At 37.7% G+C, this 24,040-nt stretch overlaps 1 protein-coding gene across 1 annotated transcript in view; it reads left to right on the plus strand.

Moving 5' to 3' along the window:
- SNTG2 (syntrophin gamma 2) overlaps positions 1-24,040 on the plus strand; it is a 295,649-nt gene that overhangs the window by 155,827 nt on the left and 115,782 nt on the right. The window contains exons 5-6 of the mRNA XM_067294829.1: positions 34-77; positions 195-236. Coding sequence (XP_067150930.1) covers positions 34-77; positions 195-236 — 86 coding nt within the window. The remainder of the gene's footprint in view (positions 1-33; positions 78-194; positions 237-24,040) is intronic.

Here is a 24,040-nt window from a genome sequence, read left to right on the forward strand (position 1 = left end):
CAGTTAAAATGTACTCCTTTTGTAATCCCACAGCTGACCAAACGGGAATGTTATTCATAGGAGATGCAATAATACAGGTCAGTAAACATCTGCTTGTTCTGCAGACCCATTTGTTTCATACTTGGCTTTATGTTTATTTCATTAGCTAACTTACACATTGCAAATAATTTTCTCTCTATCATATCTGCTTTTAGGTTAATGGTATTAATGTAGAAAGTGCTACCCATGAAGAAGTGGTAAGTCATTCTACTTTGATTTTTTGATAACATGCAGAATATCATGTCCACACTGTTTTTTCTCTAGTTTTGTACCATATCAATTTATTTTTTCACTGTAAAGACAAAATGCTTTAGCCAGGTCTGTCATATGTGTGAACATTAAGAAGAGCTTTATTTTGGCTGTTCACATTATTTATAGTTTCTTTATGGGTACCTTTTTGTGACTGTTCTTCAGAATAAGATACATGCACTTGTGGCACAAACGTACTATTCCAGAGTCCAGTCTCCATTATCATTTACTATAGTTTTTACATTCCTTAGAAAAAATAAATTTTTCAAAGCAGAAAATAAGGCAAAAATGCCAAATCTTGGTAGGTTATGTCCATTCTGTTCAGTGGAGTCCAACTGCTCTTCCCAGAATATGAACTTTATCAGTTTCACCAATGAACATATGATGATTTTTTTCTTTCTGTAAACTGTACACTCTACTACTTGCCATAAAAAATAGAATGCAAATAAAAAATTAAAAGAGCTTCACTATTTAAGAATTAATGTTAAACATATGAAAAACATACATAGCCTTCTTAGGGATGCTGCCACAAGTACTCAACAGTCCTGGGGGTATTCACAATTTCAGTCTCTCAGGGAAAGCAAATATATTGAATAGTCTTTATATACATATATGTGTGTGTGTGTATGTGTGTATGTGTTTGTAACATTATTTATTTATTTATGCACAGAAGTATAATCTTTATGGAGTATGACTTTGTTATAGTTCCTGATCCACTGGGATTGTAGGTGGTCCTAAAGGGTTTAGGTACTTTGGTAATACATTTAAATAGTACAAAAATTCTCAGCTTTTTAGCATTGCAGGAACAAGGATTGAATTACTGTAGTAAAGAATCTGTTTTAACTGATTGTAAGCACAACATTGAAAAATTAGATTATGTGAGGTGAGTGTCATGTGTCTACTCAGGTATTTAAAATCTTTGATATCCATTGCCTTCAGTACGATTAAAAGGGACTCAAGTTTTGCAGGTTATATACACACACACAGATATGTGCACACACATATATATACACACACACACATATATATGTGTGTGTGTGCACACACACATGTGTATATATATGTATAATATTATATATAATTTATATATGTGTATATACACCTACATTCATGTGTGTGTGTGTATGTATAGAGAGAGAGTTATAGTTATAGTTATATAATTATTGTTGTTGTGGGCTGTAGTGCTTATCACAGTGTACCTGTTTTGTGTTAGGAGTTTTCAAGTGTTACAGAAATATAGATAGTACATAACAATAGTACATAACATTAACATTTAACATTATATTTAGACTGTGTCTAAATGCTGAGGCAATAATGGGAGGAATAGAGAAAGCAGTGGTGATAACCCCGTTCCAATTTCAGCTTATTCTCTATGTCATTTTAAGACACTATTCATCAGATTTGTGGGAAGTTTAAAAGAAAGAAACTTTCTTTAAAAGAAAGAAGCTTTCCCCAAATCTGATGAATAGTGTCCTAAAATGTAAGAAATGTACTTAAACATTGGTTGCAGATTTTTCTTCTTTTCTGAAGATTCTTTTAGATTGTATCTGTAGGACTAAGATTCACTTCCTACCTTCAAGTCTGAGTGCACATATTGTACACATCCTAACTCCAACCTTATACTGCCAGATGTTATAGGGATAGAGATAATAAATAACCATAATATAAAACTTTGTACCTAATAAGACTAAATGTAAATGTTGAAGCAAGAAGGAAAGGAATACAGAAAACATACAAAGATCTCAACTTCAAATTGGGGTGAGAATAAGGCACATGTTGCTGTATCGTGGTTTTCTTGTGAAAACTGGTGTGTGTGGATTACAGGGGAGCTGCAACACTGTGAAAAGTCCCCTTCTCTAGAAAAGATTGTCCACAGCATGCTGTGGAATGCACTTGCAGGTTGTGCAGTTGCTACTTCATATTACCTATTGGAGTTTAGACAAGAGATAAGCCAGAAGTTGCTAGCTGAATTTCCAGAATGTTTTTACCAACACATGTTATCTGGCTGGCCTAAGGTATTGATTCTGACAGTATTTCTTATACTTTCTCCTCCAATTCATACTTTACTGCAGTTTAAGAATCACTTGCACTTAAACCCTCAAACTAATGTATTGACATGCACAGAGGAGAGGAGATGACTGAGATGGGAGTAGGCAGTGCACAGAGCAGAGAGAACCTGTGGATTTTGGAAGCTACTGAAACAAATCACCAGCTCTTGTCTGAGAATATCTGAATGGCTCCTAGTAGTAATACATTCTCATCGCATCTGTTCCCTGTGCTGGCATAAGAGGCAAGGCATTAGACAAGGATTACTACCTTAGTCCTATAATTATGAAAAATTTATTGAATTTTGTTGCTTAAAGGGAATGGACACATGCCATTCTCACTGATTTAAAGAAAAATGGGGGTCAATACTATGTTTATTCTTTTTTCTTTTACTGTTCTGATTATTTCATCTGGTTTTGAAGCACAAATCATGACAATGTTTGTTTTCTCCTGCATTTAACATTGTTTAGTTTTATATCAATTTAGTTCATTTATCAGATTGACTGTATGCAGGGAATGATTTTACACACTATGAGATTAGGTAGATTGCTGGCTCCTAAGAGAATGGAGGATGTTTTATTCCTTGTTTTTATGTATGTTGCATTTTCTTGAAATAATGGCTGAATTTTCTCACCCAAAATAAAGCCAGTTCATATTCTGTCCATGTGCACTGCTTTTCTGGCATGCAGTAAAAGGCATTATAGATAAAAGTTCTTACCACCTGTTGTGTGTTTATTGGCAGTATCAGTTGATTCACTGACAAGTGTGTCTCAGAATAGCATCTGTAGCAATCATAAATGACATGGGTTTTGACAGTCTTATCAGCAAGGCAGAAATTATATGGGCAAAGAAACTAAACTTGCTTTTATTACCTGGAGGTGATCTCTCTAGGTCAAAATAAAGTGCAGCTACATGATCTTGCAGTCCATTTCTTAGTGCTGATTAATACAGTCAGGCTGAATCTCTAAAATAATAACAGACAGAATCTCAGTAAAGCACTGAGTCAGGTCTGTTTTATATTGGTGAACTGCCCTCCTGCTGCTTGTATTGTTATTGCACATACAAAACTCTAAACCTTCTGAAAGCTATTCCTCACAAAACTGTAAGTTACATCCCTTAAGGACTGTTTTTCAGTACCAAGAAACACTCAAGAACTGCCAGTGTAACTCAGCTATTTTCAGTGGTGAGGAATGATAGAGAAATTTGTAAAACTACTCTTTGCACTGTGCATGGGAATTCAATGAGAATCACTAAACAAAACATTTTGGAACAACTGCAGGCCATATGACTGAAAGAAGCTCCAGAAGGGAGAGATCTCAATGGGCCTGGAGACAGATCTGCAAAGAGACATTTCTACAACCACAGTCTGTTATCAAAATCAGAGTGGGGTTTGATAAGGGGGTCAAGTAGTTTAAGAAGGGACTGATTCTATAGGGTATGAGATTAGGTAGGCTACTGCCGAAGTTTCTGAAAGAATGGAGGATGTTTTATTTCTTATTTTTATCTAAGTTGCATTTCCCTGAAGTAACAGTTGAGTTTTCTCACCCACAATAAAGATTTCCATATTTGAATATGGTATATGACTTTGTAATTGAGAAGAAATGCTTCAAAAAGTGTGCAGCTAATGTTCCTTAGCTTGCAGCTGTAGGAATCCCTTGTTTGTCAGTAGCCACTATTTGTAGATGGAATATGCCAATGACGCCCTTGTCTGCTACCTATCAGGGGGTTAATATTTCTTATCTCATGTTCATTGAACTACACAGTCCCAGAATGCACATGCATGTACACAAACCTGTCACATAAACAGCTAAAGTAGATTTCATATGGAATTTAGGAATGTGTGTGAGTGATCCATTTAATTAAAAAAAAAAAAAAAAAAGACTTCAACTTAAGTTCTTGAGAGTCTGTGGGTGCCTGTGTCATTTTTTCTGATGAATGTAGATGTGTTTAAATTTCTGGTACTGCATACATCCAGAACTGCATCAATATTTGCTTTCTCAGTGCTTCTTTCCTATGTGAGATTTTTCATATATTTGAAAGAGGAAACCCCACTCCTAAGATCTGTTTAGGGTTCAGAGAACTCATAAACTAACAGCTTTGGGTTTTGCATACAATACAGTAGCTTTGGGCACCTAGAAACACCACTGGAGAACATAGTGTTGCTGCTTCTGAAGCTATTAATATAATAGCCTAGTGATTAAGAGTAATTATCCAATTCAAAAAGCAGGAGGTTAGGGTTTGAGGAGCCATCTAACCTTTAGGGAATCACACCTGCATCTTCTGTCTCCATAAAGAGTTCCCTATTTTCTATGTGCCTAAGTCAGGTGAGAAGTAATCCATGAATTCCGTTCAAAAGGCACTCAGCAATGAGGCTTGGGTAGTCTCAGTTCATGTTGGGTTGCATTTTACACTTAGCATTGTTAACATCATACAAAATAGTTACTCAATGGGAGAATGCCTGTCACAGGATTATTGAGTCATTCTTCTGGCTTGCTTTATTTCCTTTGGCACCATGATCATATTCAGTGATCTCCTTCAAGAGGAGGCTTCTGAAAAGTCATCCCCCAGCATAGTTTGAACATACTTCTTCCTGTTCACATCCTGGGAGATGAAGATGTCATCTGTAAACACCTAATTCAAGATGATGAATTGTAGTGTGTGATCCAAAGGACTACTACAAGGATGCTGGTAGTAATGGTAGAGACACTGAATTCTTTCACTAGTGCCCGCCACAGTGATAAGCTATTGAGGGGCAGATTCAAGAACACAGTCTCTGCTTTTAGTTTTTTGGTTTGTTTGTTTGTTTGTTTGTTTTTTAATCTTTTTATTGTAGCACTAAAAAGTGGTATTTAATTTTTTTTCCCCTTTTGTTCTTCATTTCTTCTATTTTAGAATACCTGCTGGTTCAGTCTTAGAGTAGGTGAGGAAGTGTGCTGCGTAGACACTAACTTAGATAACCTGCACTTCATTAAATGGAAGATTATGTGTAATCTCCTGTCAGTTTGGCTGACAGGTGTTAAGTATTCCAGAGCCACCAAGGGTGAATACCTTGGGAGAGGAAGCTACAAGATCTGGGAGTAGTGGGAAAGGAGGCCAATTTGTTCTATCTACTATTTACCAGCCTCCCAGCTTGTACTGTGGAGATGGTTATGCAGATGTCTGATCGTGGTTGCACCAAACATATAGTTTTGTTTTTTGACCCTTGCACTTTCAGCAAGGTTAAAAGACCCTAGCTTCCCCGGAACCTAAACAACTAGCTGGGCTGTCAGTAACAGTCACAGCTTTCCTGTTTCACACTACTGAACATTAGAATTTGCTTTTCTCCACAGTTCTTCAAGCTGCTGCAGACTTGCAAACAACTTGTGGTAGTTCCTACCCTTCTGAGAGCTTGTCTTGATGGCTTTATTTTCTAATACAATTTGACTTTTTTTTGCACCTTATTTTGTACTTTTCTTCAGCCTTGCATTGTTGTTTCTTTATCCTTTTCATCTAACTTCTAGCAAATATCCTATCCCATAATTCTTCCATTCTTTGTTTTATTTCACTCATATGCACCAACCAAACATCAGAGGGCAAGCAGACAGAATACTTAAAATAACTGTGTGTCCAAATTTTGGCTGATACACAAGCACAAAGGGGAGCTGCAGTAGCCCAGACTGTATTTTTTGTGTTGTATTTTGTATTCAGCCTGTCCTAGGCCTGACTCAGAAAAATATTCTTTATTAGGTCATCAGATAAACCAGTGTTCAGTCCAGTTGAGATATATGGGAATGAAGCATGTGCTTAACTATTTTAATTATTGCATATGGTAGTTTCTCTGAATGATATATGTTAGCAACAGATTCAAATATAATAATAATAAAAAACAAAAAGATTCATGTAAATTTAATTTTAGATTTATTGCAATCTGTGTGGGGGATTGCCTATTTCCATTTCATATTATTAGAAAATAGATCTTTGAATTTTTAGATCACAACAAACTTAAGGACATCATGGATATGGATAAAATTCTGGATGAGTTGCTGTAGGTAATGTTTGAAAAGAGTGTAGATGAAAACATAGAAAACTGGAAATCAGAATCGAGTAAAATGATGCTTTTACAGTAGGAAATGCAACAGACTGTGAAGAATTGAAAATAAATTATTTTCCTTGAAAAATAAATTCATTTTTAGAAATAGTATATTGGCATGGAGAGACTGTGAATACAGACAATTTTAATAGAGATTAATCTAGTTTCTGTATTGATCATTTGAGAGGAAAATATATTTTGTTTCCCTGATGGCTAATCAGATTATCACCCAATACAACACAAATGGAACAGTCAGTTCTTCTAATAAAATGTCTGTTCTACCTTTGCCCCAAAATATCCTTTCAGCATGCAAAATGCTGTTTCATATGCATCAATCCTTTGCATTGCGTGTTTATTAAAATAAAAACTGAATACATATTTTTTACTCCTTTTAAAATTTTAAAGTCAAAATCTTTAATGTTTTTTCCTTCTTCTAGTAATGCTTCACTGTTTAACAGAAATCAAAAGATTTCAAAAGAATCAGATATTTTTCTGAGTAGCCTATGTCAACCGAGAAATATTTCTACAACATAGAACCGGTTCCTCCAGTGCTGTCTATGTGTTATTAGGATATGAGGAACATGGACAGACAGCCCGTGGGACAAACTCCCAGTATGTTAATTTATATTTAATTTGGGGACTATTTCAGATCATTGTCAGAGAGAGTTATGTCCAAAACAATGAACCAAAGTCCTTATTTTTATAAGCTCTGCCATACTGCTGTAGGGCAAACTATTCATAAACATCCCAATATTATCTACATTGGTCAAATCATACATTTACCATATGTCTGATCAGAGGTTATTCTAGAGAGTTACTGGATCAAGCATTTCCTTGATCAGGTCAAAATAAAATAAAATAAATTATTTTGGGTATCATAATGAAAGACCACTCCTGTAGTGGTGAATAAATGGCTCTTTTTAAGGGTGAGCCATAAAAGGATGTGCTGGCCCTTTACTGCCACAGGGAAGGGGGAGGCTGTCTTGAATTTACCCTAATTACTCCCTATTTTAAGGAGCAGTAAGAAATACTAACTCTAAGTAAAGACTTTTTTTTCCCAGAGAGCGTGGTGTCTGCAGAAAACTTCAGCAATGCTTGTAGGTATTTTATTTTCAGATGTTGTTGATGGGGAGGTTTGCAGTCACTCATGCTGAAGCTTGGAGGCAGTTTAACAGTTCAGTGTGATGAATCAGCGCAGAGCTGTGGACTGCATCTATTGTAGTACACCAAATAGGCCACTGAACCGTCACTGAGGTTAACTGGTGCAGCATGACTTATGTTCATATAGCTAAACTTACCTCTCCAAAAACTGGATGCCCATCTCCAAAATGCCTGTTGATAATGGCCATCAGCCCAGGCTAACCCAGTCCGTGCTAGAACTTTAAGAAAGAGCTAGGTAGTCTAGCTCACAGCCATGCCAGGCTCTGTGCTAACAATTTAACTGTGTAGAAAGTTATGTCTTAGTGTTTGGGTTTGTGTCCTGATATGTTTATTTTACTAATATAAATGTAGCCATAACGATCATTTATTTGAGATTACACAGTAACATTTACTATACTATAAAAATGATTATTATATTTTGTATTTGCATTTTGGCCCATAAGAAATTGCTGTTTATGAAAAGACAGTGTCTAAAGTATCTTGGTATTTGAGGACTGAGAGGTGACAAATATGTGTTAGTAAAAAATGCAAAAGGTGATCTGGAAAACCACAGTCTGGTGAGCCTGGTGTCTGAACTAAGCAAATTATTAGCAAGTAGCAAAAAAATAGAATTAACAAACACATAGATAAAAATGATTTGCTGGCAAAGAGTCAGTATGTCTCAGGAACCTACTAGGCTTTGTTGGGAATTGGTAAGCATGTCCATAAACGAAATTTGATTAATATAGTCTGCTTGGCTTTCCAAAACGCTCTCAACAAAATCCTTGTCTCAAACATGCTTTTAAGTAAACTAACTAACCAGTGGATAAGAATGACAATTCTTGCTTGAAATAATTGATTAAAAGATGGGAAGCAGAGGGAAAAACTATTTGGTCAATGTTCACAGTGAAGGGATACCACCACATCTTTGCTTCATTCACAATGAACTGTGAAAGGAAATGAAATGTGAGGTGACAGTTTGCTGATTCAGTAGAATTATTCAGGTTGGTAAGGATGAGGAGTGACTGGGTAAAAAACTCAGTGATGAAATCTATGTGTGTAAAAGTTAAGTGGTACACATAGAAGAAAACAGTGCTAACTTCACATGTGAAATGATAGGTTGTGAAGTGACCACCAAAGCTTTGGAATAAAATCTCAAGCTTTTAGTAATCAGAAAAGTTAATCAAATGTTGGGATTTTTTAAGAAAGGAGCAGAAAACAGAACTAAAAACAGAATTACACCACAAAGCATCCAAGGTGGCTCTGTATCTTCAATATTGACAGCATTTCTGGTTCCCTCAGTTTCAAAGAGTTTAAAAGATAGCAGCAAGGCATGAAGCAGCATGGTCAAAGATGTGGGACATTTTCTGAACAGTGAATAAATAAAAGGCAGCTAGAACTTTACTCTGGAAAAGAGATAATTGAGATGGGGGATTTTCGAGGCCTATAAAATTGAGTGTTTTTTAACAAAAAATTATCTACTTTGTTCAACTTAATCTTACAAAGTAGCATTCAAGCACACAGACAATAAATTCTTGCCACTCATCTTATGTACGAATTTCTGGACAGCTGGGTTGTCAGGATCATCTTTCTTCTACACACCACTTTTTGTGAATAGCCCAAGTTGTCTATGATGTTCTCTGTGACTTTGAGGGAAACGCGGGGAAATCTGCACTAAAGGCTATTGCACAGTACACGTCCTCTTCTGGCGTGGTGTAGTGTGGGCTAGGTGTTAGCGTAAGTGCTCTCTGCGCGTAGTGGAGGAGGGAAGCATGATGCAGAAAGATTTTACTGAGGTTTGTCTGCTTTGTTTGGGAACACATCGCACTGTCACCAAAGTGAGCACTACCCTAGAGTGAAATGAATTATTCACTAGAAATGCCTATTTGTATCCACCGTAAACAAAAACCTACATGACTAGTTCAGATGCAAGTTTAATTGAGATGAATCCCATTTCAAGACAATAAACTGTTTTTTTCCATTAACTAGAAAAGACAGAATTGAGCATCTAAGAATATAAAATGCAGAACAAGGTACTACACATTTTTTCTTCATATATTTTCTTCATATATTTTCATATTAAATTAGTGTGTTTTAACATAATTTTGGTATTTCACACAAATGGTAATTTAATTGAAATCTTGCTCACCGATCCAGGAAAATGCTTAGGGATATTTCTTATTTTAAGTATATGAGTAATGTCACAGAAGTGAATCAATAAATAAGTACTTCTTTAAAACAGAGAATCCATTCAACGGGGCTTGTTTTAGATTTTCAGAATTTCAACTGCTTTTAGTCAGTAGTCATCAAGTGTCTTTGTCAGATCCTTGAACTCTTTCAGCTATTTATTGTAATAGTTTAATGTGTTACTGGCTTGTCTGGCAGAGGATGATGTACTTGGACTTGAATAGGTTGATTCATTAAGGACACAAGGGAAACATTTGAAAATTGCTCTTCTTCCTTAAGATATTGAAATTTTTGTTTCACTCATCCCTTATTTCATCATCCATTCTTTGTAAATTGTTTTAGAACTAAAGTTCTTTGCACAGAGTCTTCTTAAATTCTATTACAAGTGGAACAGAATATATCCTTGAGTTTGTATCTACATAAAATCAGAAAGAAAAAGGCCAACTAGAAAGAACTAGATACATGCCTTAAAAGGTGCATAGTGGTTAACTGCTTAGCAGATACTTCACATCAAAGATAATAAAAAACATATAAGTAGAATTATAGTAATAAATTAATAAAATCAGTAAAATAGTAGAAAGAGAATTATCAAATACCTTGACAGATTGATAAATTCATCTTTTTGATATGTAAGTGAAATAATAAAAACATTTTTATAATAAACCATTCATTTACTAATTTTACTGTGTAGCAGTGCCTCATAATCATATTAATAAGTAATTTTTATTGACATATCCAGTTATTAGAGTCATTTATTAAAATCTACTGCTACCTTTAAACAATTTAAGATACTAATTTATTTGCAGTGTGAAAACTACAGTGTTATTTTCTGTAGATTTAACTACATGCTAAATTTTAACATATAATTCAGCTATATTTGAGGCAGCAGTCATGTGAAATTTGGAGAAAATAAAAGTAAAGTTTTTATTCAATACCAATAGAGGGTTAAATACCTGAAGATTCCTGCAGGAAATAATGAGCAGTACAGATTATAGCTGCAAGTGAAATGTTTTTTGTTTTGTTAGATTGAACATATACTTGCTACATTAAAATGTATAGATACACTTACAGACGTACATGTATTTCTGACTTGAGACTGACACTGACCTTTTATCTTCAAGTTATTTCTCCAAGCTTTACAGTTTCTCCTGTGGGGAGCTTTTCATTTTAAACATGCTCTTTTGCCCAACAGAGAAAATGTTATGATGTCAGCAACAACATGTTATTTGAAATATGGCGAGTATAGTATGAGAGTTTGATCAAATAAATGAAGGAAAAGACAAATATTTTACTACATATGAAAACTGTGCACCTCTTTTGTTTCTTTGAAGTTCTATCTTAATGCTGCCAAGATGAGTATTTTTTCAACAGTACACTGTACATTTCACTTTAATAGTTAGGCTCTTATACTGCAATTTCAGAATTCTATCAAAATATAAGAAATATTCTGCTAATACTGGGAGGTAATTCCTCCAAGTCCAGAAGAACCAGTAACTAAGAGTTTCTCAGGTCACATGTAGATTATCTGATGCCTTTGCATGTTGTGGCACCGGTTCTTCATTTCAGCTGCGTGGATCTCCCATTTTATCAATACTTTGCAAAATTATTTTTAGACATCTTCATTTTAGTAAATTAATTTGCTTTTTTGTATGGAGAGTTTAGAAGTGATGTTATAAATGGTTTCCATCTAAATGAAATTGTGCTTCTGTATTCCCTATCCCTTTTCCTCCCATGTCCCCTTTTCCACATGAAATTCAGTCAAAAACTGGTCAAATAAGTATTAAGAAAAAAAAAAAAGGAAGAAAGGATGTGGTTATTCCTAAGATGGTCCTACATATCCATTACTTCCATATAGATGTTGCTGCCTTGCTCAGACATTCTGACAAAAGCAATCTGTTCCTCCTCTTTTTTTTTTTTCCTGATGTACTGAAAGAAGAGGTGGATGCTTTTAAGAAGCATTTTTAAATGAACAATTACCAATAAAAAGAGACAATAAAATTGTACACAATTTCTGAAATATTGTATATACGTTATTGCAAAGTTTTGTTGGAATTAAATCCTACTATATTAATGCAAGTAAAAAAAAGTATGTGTTATTGCACAGAAACTTAGCAGTACTGTGTTAAATCACCTGAATGTTGTGTTACAATTCACAGTCTATTTCCTGGAATTGCCATGTGTTCAAGTAATGCAAATGCAGTAGAGTGGAAATAAATGAATCTCTGAAAAGATTATATTGAACATATAGAGAAAAAGTGTGTGTGCATTTTTGTGAGGTTGTATATTTTGTCATGGGAAACCTAAAGAAATATGGAATAGAATAATCAAACTCTGTGTTCCGGTGAGACTACAAATATGTCTCAGGAAAATGTCAGAAAGGGAAGAAAAGGAAGTGCAGTAGGAAAAGGTTGAAAATCTTCCTCAGTGATTTTTTTTGTTAGGGCTTTTGTTAGTGCCTTCATTGATGTCAGTTAAGCAGCTATTAAAGAAAAAGAGAAAAAATATAAAAACTTACAATATGCAATTGACTAACCTAGAGTTAAAGTGGCTTCCTTCTCTCTCTCTCTCTCTCTCTTTTTTTAAAGAACTTAATTAATCAAAGCTTGTAGAGCAAACAATTAAGGTACGTACTTTCACAACCTTGACTCTCCACACTACTACTTCCCTTCTCTGTATCTTTTCTGCTCATGAGACCTGAAGAGAGAGGAAGGGAAAAATGATGGAGATTATCTAGAACAACTTGGCAAGGCTATGCTGTGAAATGACTTAGGAGGATCCACTGAGTCTCCCTTTTTTTTCAGAGTCTTTACGTGAAATGCATTTAAACTTTTGAAGATAGTCTTAGCATTTTCTGAATTTTCTGCTTATATAGTCCCCCCTCCCCCCCAAAAAAATAGTGTTTAAAACAGTAAAGGCAAAACCTTTGGTAGACTGTACTTTTCTTACTCTAGCTGATTTCCAACACTGATCTAAGTTGTCACTGAATATTGAAGAAGAAATGTAGAGGTTTTTGTCTATCGTCTTTTCCATGACTAGTTTCTGTGTATGAAATGCAATTTATTTAATTTGTGATGCCATATTCTCTTCCCTATATGTTGCTGTTGGTTTTATTTCTCTAAATGGGCTATATGGGGCATGAAAAAAAGTGGCCAAATACTGAGTGGCTGCTAAGATTTGGGTGTGCTCCAGGCTAAGAGGTTATCTCCAGTTACACACAGACACAAAGAAACAACGTGGACAGAATCCTTCAGCCCTGAGTGTGTTAATGAAGGGAAGCTGCACTCCTGGAACCCCTGCTGAAATAATGCCAAACTCTCACTACGAGGTATTCCCATTATTAGAAGGTTTACTTTTTGAGTCAGCCAAAGCAAGCATGGAGCTTGCCAAAGCATTTATAAGTGAACTTTAAACAAAATGGGATTTTCAGACATAAGAGAAATTTCAACCTTTCTATAAATAAGATTACATGGAGGAACTCTTTAACCTTGAAACATTCAACAAGTCTCTGTTTAGTTAAAACTTTTTAGTCTATTTCTAGGACTAGACAGAAAAAAAAAAAGGTAACAAGCTTCTGAAGATTTTATTTTCAGAACTTCATCTTGGTAGTTCTCAAAGAGTTCTTTTGTCGTCGTCCCAGATCAGTCTCAAAACAGTGCTTTAATCGGGTTCAGTATGTGGACAGCAAATACCTCTTATGGTGAGTAGATAGCTGCAGAATGGCTGCATTCATAAAAGAACCCAAGCAGGAACTGAAAGAAGTAGATGAACCCTTTTTTTTAGTAGCATTTATTGAAGGGTTTAACATAGGAGCTTTCCTTAGTTAAGACTTACCATGTATTTTAGAAAATTAGCTGCTGCTATTTTGGTAGGCAGTAACAGAAAGAGAGAGAGAAAAAATTTACATTAATAACAAGAATGCTAATTTGAGTGCAGAATGAAGTCCTGGTGTTCATAGTTTTCCTAGGCTATAAAATAGTATTCTTTCAGTTACTCTTTAGAACTTTTCTGGGATATTTTCCTGGGGATTTGGTCACAGCAGAACAACCACCCTCCTATCTGACTGTAAGGCAAATAATTTAGCAATAATTTTTACCTTAGATGTGAAAGATATGAGTTTAGTTTCATTTCTCCAGGTGCTAATATGCCATAGGCATTCTGTATCCCAGCACTACATAAAAATAAAACTATGTAAAATAAGCAAATTACAGTACTACTGAAAAATATTGTGGGATACACAATTCATCATTGCTGTTTACCAGATGCCATAAGAAATGGAGTTATTTCATCACTGGATGCATCTGTCAGCATTCCTCATTAAGAATTAAGTTCTAATATGCCATCAGTCTCCAGCATCTTTAACATACAAATGATAAAACTCACATACTTTAACACACATTTTTGCCATTTGAAATTGCACCCTTTTGTACCTCTAGAGTTCTTTTGTAAAGAATAAAAAAAAAAAAAAATCAAGAAAAAGATTTAAAAAATAGAGTAACACCATATGGTATCTATATTAGTTGTATACTTAAAAATATTACATGATTTCTGTAATATATTCTTGGAAATGGACTTATTTTCAAGCGCTAAACATGTTAAGAAAGCATCCACAATGCAATAGTTCTAGATTTCAGTATTGTTATTTTACCACCAGCTATTTCACAATCGCTTAATTCCGTGCGTGAGAAAAGCAGCAAGTACTCTGTTATTACAAAAATTTATGATATGCATAATCTTTGAACACAAAAGCCAAATTATTATAATTAAAACCAATAGAAGAATTCAGCTTCCTGGCACAAAGGAGCTATAAGTAGAATTTAAGTCTTTGTTAAATTACGGACACAAAATGTAGCACTTAGATAAAGCACATAGACAGTAGACCTGGACAGCTACCTTTTAAAGCAGTACTTTCTAAGGGTAAAAAAAATAATATTTAAAAAAAAAAGTTTTACTTCCAGACTCAGGCATCTATATCTCTTCCTATAACATTTAGCCTTTTTCATTTCATAAATTCTGAAAGACCTACAAAAGAGTTTTAATAAATTGTACTAGTGATAAAGAACAAAAAAATGGGATTGCTGTTAGAGTTCCATGTAAACAAGAAAATGAAACAGTGCCCAAATTGTCAACAATTTCTAAGTCAGAGAATGCAGCATATGACCTTCTGATTTGGATCACTTCAGTAGCTTCTAGTTTAGCTTTTGCACTCAGTGGCACAAGACAATCTTCATTAAAATTGGCCATTGTTCAGCTGAAATTGCCTTCATCATCGTTTCATACCATTGCTAGTGGACAATGGTGAAAGTTTCCTCTCTATTCAGAGGCACTTCTGGTCAGTTATAGTTCTTTGCTGAGTACTTGCAGGTATGTTATGAATACAAACAAATACTACCAAAGAAAATTGGAACTGTAAGGCTACATGAAAACCTGCACTTACTCTTTTTGGATCAATCTATGCTGATTGGAGTTTGTATTTTCTTTTACAGAAACACAGCCATTTAACTATCAAATAGAAAGATTTTTGAATATACTTGAAGAATCTGAACCTATGGGCTTTGGTCCAATTTTTGGGCTTAAAGGTCTGTATTTGGGATTGAAATATTTTTATTTTTACAAAGTCTTATTCCACGTAAACATATGCATTTCCAGTCAAGCTCAGTGAGAGGTGTGTATATCTGTTTGAAGTGAAAATGGCACATTGATACGATAGTGATACTATGGTGTTTCTGACATACCAGATATATTAGTAATGATTTAAATTTTCAGCTAGGAATTACATGATGGTTTTTTGGTAATTTAGCTATTTCTGTCTGTTGTGATTTTCTGATACATGTGCAAATTCTTTCTTTTGACAAGTAATACATAGCAATATTTGAGCTATAAAACATACTGCTTATTCTAAAATTATGAGTTATGTGGCTTTGAACTCTTTTCAATTATAGCACAAAAATAACAGTTGAGACTGACCTGAAGTTTCAGAGAGAAGTCACTGTAGGGCTCTGATATTCTTGGAGTTTTTGAAGGATGGCAGTTATTTTCACAGGGATGAATCTTCATGCTTCAGTTAATAGTTAGCCTTAAGTGATTTTCTTCAAACTTCCTTTGCTTCAGAGAACAGCTGAACTGGCTCTGATTGTATTTTCCAGTCCAGAATACATAGCAACTTATTTTATATGCCATACATTTGTGTAAGCAAAGACTAGAGTGTGTACTTAAAAGAAGGAAAAATAATGTACAAAATTGTGAAAAAAAATTAAAATAATTTCCTTTTTGTCTTTAGTTCTTGTTAATTATACTATTCAGAAACAGTGTTATTTGTTTAAATGGATAATCAAGTTTTGTGGTTAAAAAACATCTTTTACTTTATTTGTAGGCAGAAATAGGAGAAAAGTGTTAATTAAGTGAACAAAGAGAATTTGCGGTATATTTTAAATCTGTGAAAACTTCCATAAGTTGCATTGTCTTCATAAGTAGGTAATGGGGAGGGGGAGTTTTTAAAGTGATAATAAACAGCATTTAGTTTCTCACAGAATAGCATGTTTTATTTTTGAATTGGAAGATGCATAGATTCTCTGCTGTTTCAGGGACAGCAAGTCCCCAGTCTGGGGAGCCCCAATCTGGGACACATACCAGTTGCTGTTGCACTTTCACCAACCATACTAGTATCTTCTCAGATATTTATGCAGGCCAAAGGGACTGATTTGCAAAATATGAATGGTAGCAAATCCAAGTGAGTATAGTAAACAGGAGGAAAAATTTCAGATAGGAAGAAGATATGGGTGAAGATTCAGGCTCTTTTCTCCTTTACTTTTCTGCATGTTTTGTCTCCAATTAAGTTGATAACTTCTGCCTCTAAATTTATATCTGGTTCTTCAACAAACAAACAGTTTAAGGCTTCACTGCATGGGGCTTGTACAGTGGGTTGTATGGTGGGGTTGTGTTATAATTGATAGGTTTTGGTATTCCTGCAGCCATAGAGGGACTTGTGCCTTAGGGGCTGTGGTGGAAGTTTGCTGTGAACAGCAGTTTGCTGTGAACACCTACTGAAGCACAAGAAGGTGCTGAGAAAGTTCCCAGATTATGGTAGGGAGAGGAGCAATAGTGTGATCTGGGTGCAGAGCTTATGGTGTACTAGAAGGTTCATTCACCAGGTCTAAATGTTTTCCTGCTCACCGACATCTGTCTCAGTCAGGTTTCTTACTTGTATGAGATATATATGATAGAATACAAGTGCAGCCCAAGTTGGAGAACTGTTGACTGAATATCTAAGATTTTTTTTTCCTCTTCCTGTAGTCTTTTCTGAGATATAAAATCCATATCACAGAATCACAGAATCACTGAGGTTGGAAGGGACCTCTGCAGATCATCTAGTCCAACCCCCCTGCTCAAGCAGGGTCACCTAGAGCACATTGCACAGGATTGCATCCAGGCACGTTTTGAATATCTCCAGAGATGGAGACTCCACCACCTCTCGGGGCAACCTGTTCCAGTGCTCTGTCACCCTCACAGTGAAAAAGTTTTTCCTCATGTTAAGATGGAAGTGTCTGTGTTTCAGTTTGTGCCCATTGCCTCGCATCCTGTCGCTTGGCACCACTGAAAAGAGTCTGGTCCCATCCTCTCGACACCCTCCCTTCAGATACTTGTACACGTTGATAAGATCTCCTCTCAGCCTTCTCTTCTCCAAGCTAAACAGGCCAAGCTCTCTCAGCCTTTCCTCATAAGAGAGATGCTCCAGTCCCCTAATCATCTTTGTGGCCCTTCGCTGGACTTGCTCCAGTAGTGCCACATCCCTCTTGTACTGGGGAGCCCAGAACTGGACGCAGTACTCCAGATGTGGCCTCCCCAGGGCTGAGTAGAGGGGAGAATCACCTCCCTCCACCTGCTGGCAACACTCTTCCTGATGCACCCCAGGAGACCATTGGCCTTCTTGGCCACAAGGGCACATTGCTGCCTCATGCTTAACTTGGTGTCCACCAGCACTCCCAGGTCCTCCTCAGCAGAGCTGCTTTCCAGCAGGTCAACCCCCAACCTGTCCTGGTGCATGGGGTTGTTCCTCCCCAGGTGCAGGACCCTGCACTTGCCTTTGTTGAACTTCAGGAGGTTCCTCTCTGCCCACCTCTCCAGCCTGTCCAAGTCTCTTTGAATGGCAGCACAGCCCTCTGGCGTATCGGCCACTCCTCCCAGTTTTGTATCATCAGCAAACTTGCTGAGGGTGCCCTCTGTCCCTTCATCCAGGTCACTGATGAAGAAGTTGAACAAGACTGGACCCAGTCCTGACCCCTGGGGGACACCGCTAGCTACAGGCCTCCAGCTAGACTCTGTGCCACTGATCACAACTCTCTGAGCTCTGCCATTCAGCCAGTTCTCAATCCACCTCACTGTACACTCATCTAACCCACACTTCCTGAGCTTGTCTATGAGGATGTTCTGGGAGACAGTGTCAAAAGCCTTGCTGAAGTCTAGGTAGACAACATCCACTGCTCTCCCCTCATCTACCCAGGCAGTCATTCCATCATAGAAGGCTATCAGATTGGTTCAGCATGATTTCCCCTTGGTGAAGCCATGCTGACTACTCCTGATCACCTTCTTGTCCTCCACATGCTTGGAGATGGCCTCCAGGATGAGCTGCTCCATCACCTTTCCAGGGATGGAGGTGAGGCTGACTGGCCTGGAGCTCCCTGGGTCCTCCTTCTTGCCCTTTTGGAAGACTGGGGTGACATTGGCTTTCTTTCAGTCTTCAGGCACCTCTCCTGTTCTCCAGGACCTTTCAAAGATGATGGAGAGTGGCTTAGCAGTGACATCCGCCAGCTCCCTCAGCACTCGCGGGTGCATCCCATCAGGGCCCATGGATTTGTGGGTGTCAGGTTTGCTTAAATGATCTCTAACCCACTCCTCCTCCACCAAGGGAAAGTCTTCCTTTCTCCAGACTTTCTCTCTTGCCTCCAGGGTCTGGGGTTCCTGAGGGCTGGCCTGAGCAGTAAAGACTGAAGCAAAGAAGGCATTCAGTAACTCTGCCTTCTCTGCATCCTTGTCACCAGGGCACCCACCCCATTCAGCAAAGGGCCCACATTTTCCCTAGTCTTCCTCTTGCTACTGATGTATTTGAAGAAGCCCTTCTTGCTGTCCTTGACATCTCTCGCCAGATTTAATTCCAAACGGGCCTTAGCCTTCCTCGTCGCATCTCTGCATACTCTGACAACGTTCCTATATTCCTCCCAAGTGGCCTGTCCCCCTTTCCACTTTCTGTAGACTTCCTTCTTCTGCTTGAGTTTTGCCAGGAGCTCCTTGCTCATCCATGCAGGTCTCCTGCCTCCTTTGCTTGACTTCCTACTCATACGGATGCACCGCTGTTGAGCCTGGAGGAAGTGATGTTTGAATATTAACCAGCTCTCTTGAACGCCCCTTCCTTCTAGGGCCCGAACCCATGGGATTCCTCCAAGTAGGTCCCTGAAGAGGCCAAAGTTTGCTCTCCTGAAGTCCAGGGTTGCGATCCTACTTGGTGCCCTGCCTCTTCCTCGCAGGATCCTGAACTCCACCATCTCATGGTCACTGCAGCCAAGGCAGCCCCCAACCTTCACATCTTCCACCAGTCCTTCTTTGTTTGTTAGTACGAGGTCCAGCAGCACACCTCTCCTTGTTGGCTCCTCCACCACCTGTGTCAAGAAGTTGTCACCAATGCTCTGCAGGAACCTCCAGGACTGTTTGTGCCTAGCTGTGTTGTCTTTCCAGCAGATATCGGGGTGGTTGAAGTCCCCCATGAGAACCAGGGCCTGGGATCGTGAGGCTACTTCCAGCTGTCTGTAGAAGGCCTCATCAACTTCCTCATCCTGATCAGGTGGCCTGTAGTAAACACCCACAACAGTGTCACCCATGCTAGCCTGCCCTTTGATCCTTACCCATAAGCTCTCGACTCGCTCTTCATCCACCCCTAGGCACAGCTCAATACATTCCAGTTGCTCTCTCACATAAAGAGCAACTCCACCACCTCCCTTTCCTGGCCTGTCTTTCCTAAAAAGCACGTAGCCATCCATGACAGCACTCCAGTCATGCGAGCTATCCCACCATGTCTCTGTAATGGCAATGAGATCATGGCCCTGCGACCGCACACATATCTCTGGTTCTTCCTGTTTGTTCCCCAAGCTGCGTGCATTGGTGTACAGGCATTTCAGGGAGGTGATCGAGCATGCAGGTTTCCCAGGAGGGGTAAAAGAGGGTCCTCCATAGCCACATCCCATGCGCACTTCCCTGGCTGCATTCACCTGCTGTATTCAGGGAAGCTGTAAGATTTTCCAATCAGTAAGATTTCCCAGTCTCCTCTCTCCGATTAGTAACTTCGTAGCAAGCCCGGTTCAGAGTACATGAATCAGTATTATTATTGTTTATTTGGAATTGTATGCAAGTGCTGTTTTTAAATAAGAACTTTGCATGAGACTCATAATTTAATAATGTTTTACTTCTCTATAATAATAAAAATATGTTGTATTTACTAGCTTGTTAAAAAAATCTCTTTGTTCCCAAAAAGAGCCATCTTTCTGCTTTGGAACTGTACGCTTGCTGTTAACTTTCCTGTGGCTGCAGTCCTGCCATACCTCTGAGTGTAATTCATTTCCCTTTGGAGGTGATCATTAATAGCATCCTTGCTAAATTCAACATTATTCTCTGTATTTTTATTCATAATTTATATATATTTATATATGTGTGTGTGTGTGTGCATGCCCATACGTGTCTGATGCTGGTCAGCTATGTGATTCTTTGTTGCTTGAGGGTTTTCAGTTTCAGAAGAGAGATGAGAGTAAAATCTTTTACCTATGGATATTGTCAGTAACAGCAGTCTGCTGTGTCATTATTATTGCTTGAACTGTCTAGTCTCCAAACAACTTCCAAACATGTTTTAGTTTAGGATACGTTTTAAGTATTAAGTACTATTGTTTCCTTTTGCATTTTGAGGGTTTAAAGATTTTTTTTAACTTTTAGCTTTTTAATCCTAAGAGTTCTTTTTTTTTTTTCTTTACTGTTATATGTTATGATCTAATACTCTTCCTATGACTGACTACAACTTGTTGGTTTTTGCCTGCTGCACTGCAAAGACCTACATAATCTTTCCCGCTCAGGTACTTGTCAAGCCCGAGACTTGTATTTCATGTGCATTTCCTGTGTTTCATTTCAGGATGAATGTTTCAGGATCAGACACTCACCATGAGATTCACCTCTTTTTACTTTACATGTCAAAAAGTTAGGTGTTTAATGCAAGTTTTCATCTATAGATGGGAGATGGGATTTTATCTAACTTCAGGCATTTAAAATCTATTTGTCTACCTCCAAGGTAATCATCCAGGCTCTTTCTTTATTCAGAGCTAGTCACCTGCAGCTGATGATTCCTTTTTACCCTAAGATCTCTACTGGTTTCTAGAGAAAATATTGACAACTACTTCAGAAGTGAATCTTTTAGATGGCTAAAGTTAAATGATGTGACCTCTGCTCACAGAATAGATCTTAACTAAAAGACCATATAGGTGAATTCATTCATCAAAGAAATGTTCCATTTCAATTTTAATTGTTGTTACAGTTCTGATCTATAATAAGACAGACCTCATTCAAACAGCCAAAACCCTGTCTAAATCTCTGAGCAGTGTGAATATTAATAATCAGGCATGATTGAAGGTCTAGAGCAAGCAATGGTAAATGCAAGGCACCAGAACTTCAGAAGAATGCAGGCTGTATTGACGTGGAACATCATCATTAAAGCTGGTGTCGCAGGACGACCGACTGTCTTACACTCCCAGACTGTGTGGGTTTCGTGTGGCGCAAAGGAGGGGAGGAGGGGGAGAGGAGATTTACTGCATGACTCCACAACTTGTTTCAAAGACCAAAATTTACTACAGAAGCTGCAATGGTACAAAGCAAGAATTCATATTAACAGAAACTCAGCTCAACTGCAATACTTATTTCTAATTACACTAAAAGTTATGCTAACAGTAGCTACTTAGTAAGCAGAAAAAGATAGCTAATTTATACCAACTCTAAATACCCAAACTAATGAACTAGGCAAACCAATTTCGGCAAACCGATCGATCTTACCCACGCGTTGCCTCAGCGGCCAACATACATACACTCAATCCCAGGGAAGTAACTGCAGCAGGGCATCCCTGTCCCAAGGGGTTCCACAAGTTGGCAGACCCACTGCCACCCACAAAGAGACAAAGATGGCCTCCAGGGCCAACCTATTTATACCCTTTGGGGGAAGGTGGAGGTGGAGTTGCTAGGCCAGTTACAGTTCTCTTCATGCAGGTGCAGTCCCTGGCTCTTGGCTGCTGCAGGGTTCAACTCTCCTCCATCGTTTTTATGACCATCGCACCCACAGTCATGGGTTGAGGGGGGGTGGACAAACACCCCCAATGGCAGGCTAGCTGCCTTGCACATTCCCCAGCACTGAAGAAAGGAGTTTGAGTGACTATGAATGACTGCTTTACTCTTGCAGTGGGGGTCCCAAGGAGGGATCCCATAGCTGGGCTAAGAAGGAGTTAATTCCAGTCCACAAAGGGGCCCCAGCCATGAAAGCAGGTGTTACCTCTCAGGGTCCTGATGAGGAGGAGACAGTCCTGACCACAGCAATTTACTGCCCCAGCAGTGAGAGGAGGCTTTTGTTTCTCAAGCTCCAGGCACCCAAGCAGGCCTTATCTCAAAGTCTTGACATCCTCCCTTTTGGAGTGTAAAACACAGGAATTCAGGCTACTTGTAACTGGCACCAAATGTGTATGGGGGGGGGGGGGGGGAAGCTGGGAGCATCCCCCCACAGCTGGTGTTACCATTGGTCTGATTTTGAATTCAGTTTGACCCACATGCTTAGCAGGAATTAATTTAGAAGAATATTGACGAATAAATTTGTCTCCTAAAATAAACAAATGGACCACAAAACTGTGGAGTGTTCAATGGATATTTAGCATGAAAAAATTTATACTTACAGGTTCAATTACTGAACAGTTTTATGTGTGTGTGAGTAAATTTGCTTATGTGTTATTATCACTGAAGGACAACCACATGGTAATAGCATATCCCAATTTAGAGTTTTGTCCACAATTCAGACAGTTTTCAGAGTTGTATTTAGAACTGCAGTTACTGCCCAGCTCATCTATAAGGATGAGAATGCTATGATGTAAGAAAAAGGAAGTATTATCAAGCAGTAACTTTCAGCTGTGCTGTTGTGCTCAACATGAAAGCAAAATGTTTGGTTTGTCTTACTCCAGAAGTAAAACTGTACATTTGAGAGAGAATGAGAATATGTTTCACTAACAGGAAACTAACATCCTATTCTATCTGTGTAATCCAGGGTGCGGATCAGTAACACCCCAAGATAAGCAATACCATCTGTAAGCATAAGATTTGCTTAAATGACATTTGCAGTTAGGGAAAAGCGCATAACTATGAATCGTGCTACTGACTGAACTGTCTGAACATAAGTATATAGGATTTCCCTAAAATGGAACTTAATAGTAAAGGTGAGGCAACAAGGGTCATTCAGTTTTGCCAAAATCTCAGTCATATTTTGTTCTGCAAACTCTGTAGTCAGATCTAGAGGGTCCTATTTATATTTTTTACATTATCCGTGTTATAGTCTTGAGAAAGGGATGTGAAGAAAGAGAAACATAATGAAGCCTGTCTTGATAAATGCACTTAAGAGATATGCAAAATCCACAAATTAGAGCCAGCATGGAAAGTAAACATTTTCTTTGATGCCGTTTTGTCTTCCATACTTATGAACACCTAAGAAAGTGTATACATATACACAGTTAGCTGCAGTAAATGTATTTGATCTAGTATTAAAAAAAAAACTATTCCTTTTTTAAATTCTCTTTTTGTATTATTACTACAGAAAGGCAACAGTGCAATGGTGAGTGTTACTCCAGAGCTACGGGATTTGTCTTTTTGTATTGGATTTGTGTTAAAAGCTTCAGCACCTCAGAGTATACATTATTTAATGACTTTCTGCACCGTTAATTCCTTCTTGTGAGCACTGAAATTGATTTTTTTTTCTTGGTATGTGTGGTTCCATACTACTTCCTCTTTGGACATTACCTAAGAATATAAAGTAGCTATGGAAGGGTAAGATACAGCACTAGCATCTTTCAATGCATTACTGTTTGGTAATTTTAAACTAAAACTTAAATATTTTAGTTCTTCCCTTTTAAAAATCATGCAAAATTAAAAAGTATATATCACTCTTTGCAGCAGTTTTGTTTTGTTCCATACAATTTTTTGCATTTAATTTGTCTAGATAGTGTTTTACAAAGGTCTTCCAAAAATACCTTAAGCAGT

This window comes from Apteryx mantelli, chromosome 3 (assembly GCF_036417845.1).
Source record: "Apteryx mantelli isolate bAptMan1 chromosome 3, bAptMan1.hap1, whole genome shotgun sequence".
Taxonomy (NCBI): Eukaryota; Metazoa; Chordata; class Aves; order Apterygiformes; family Apterygidae; genus Apteryx; species Apteryx mantelli.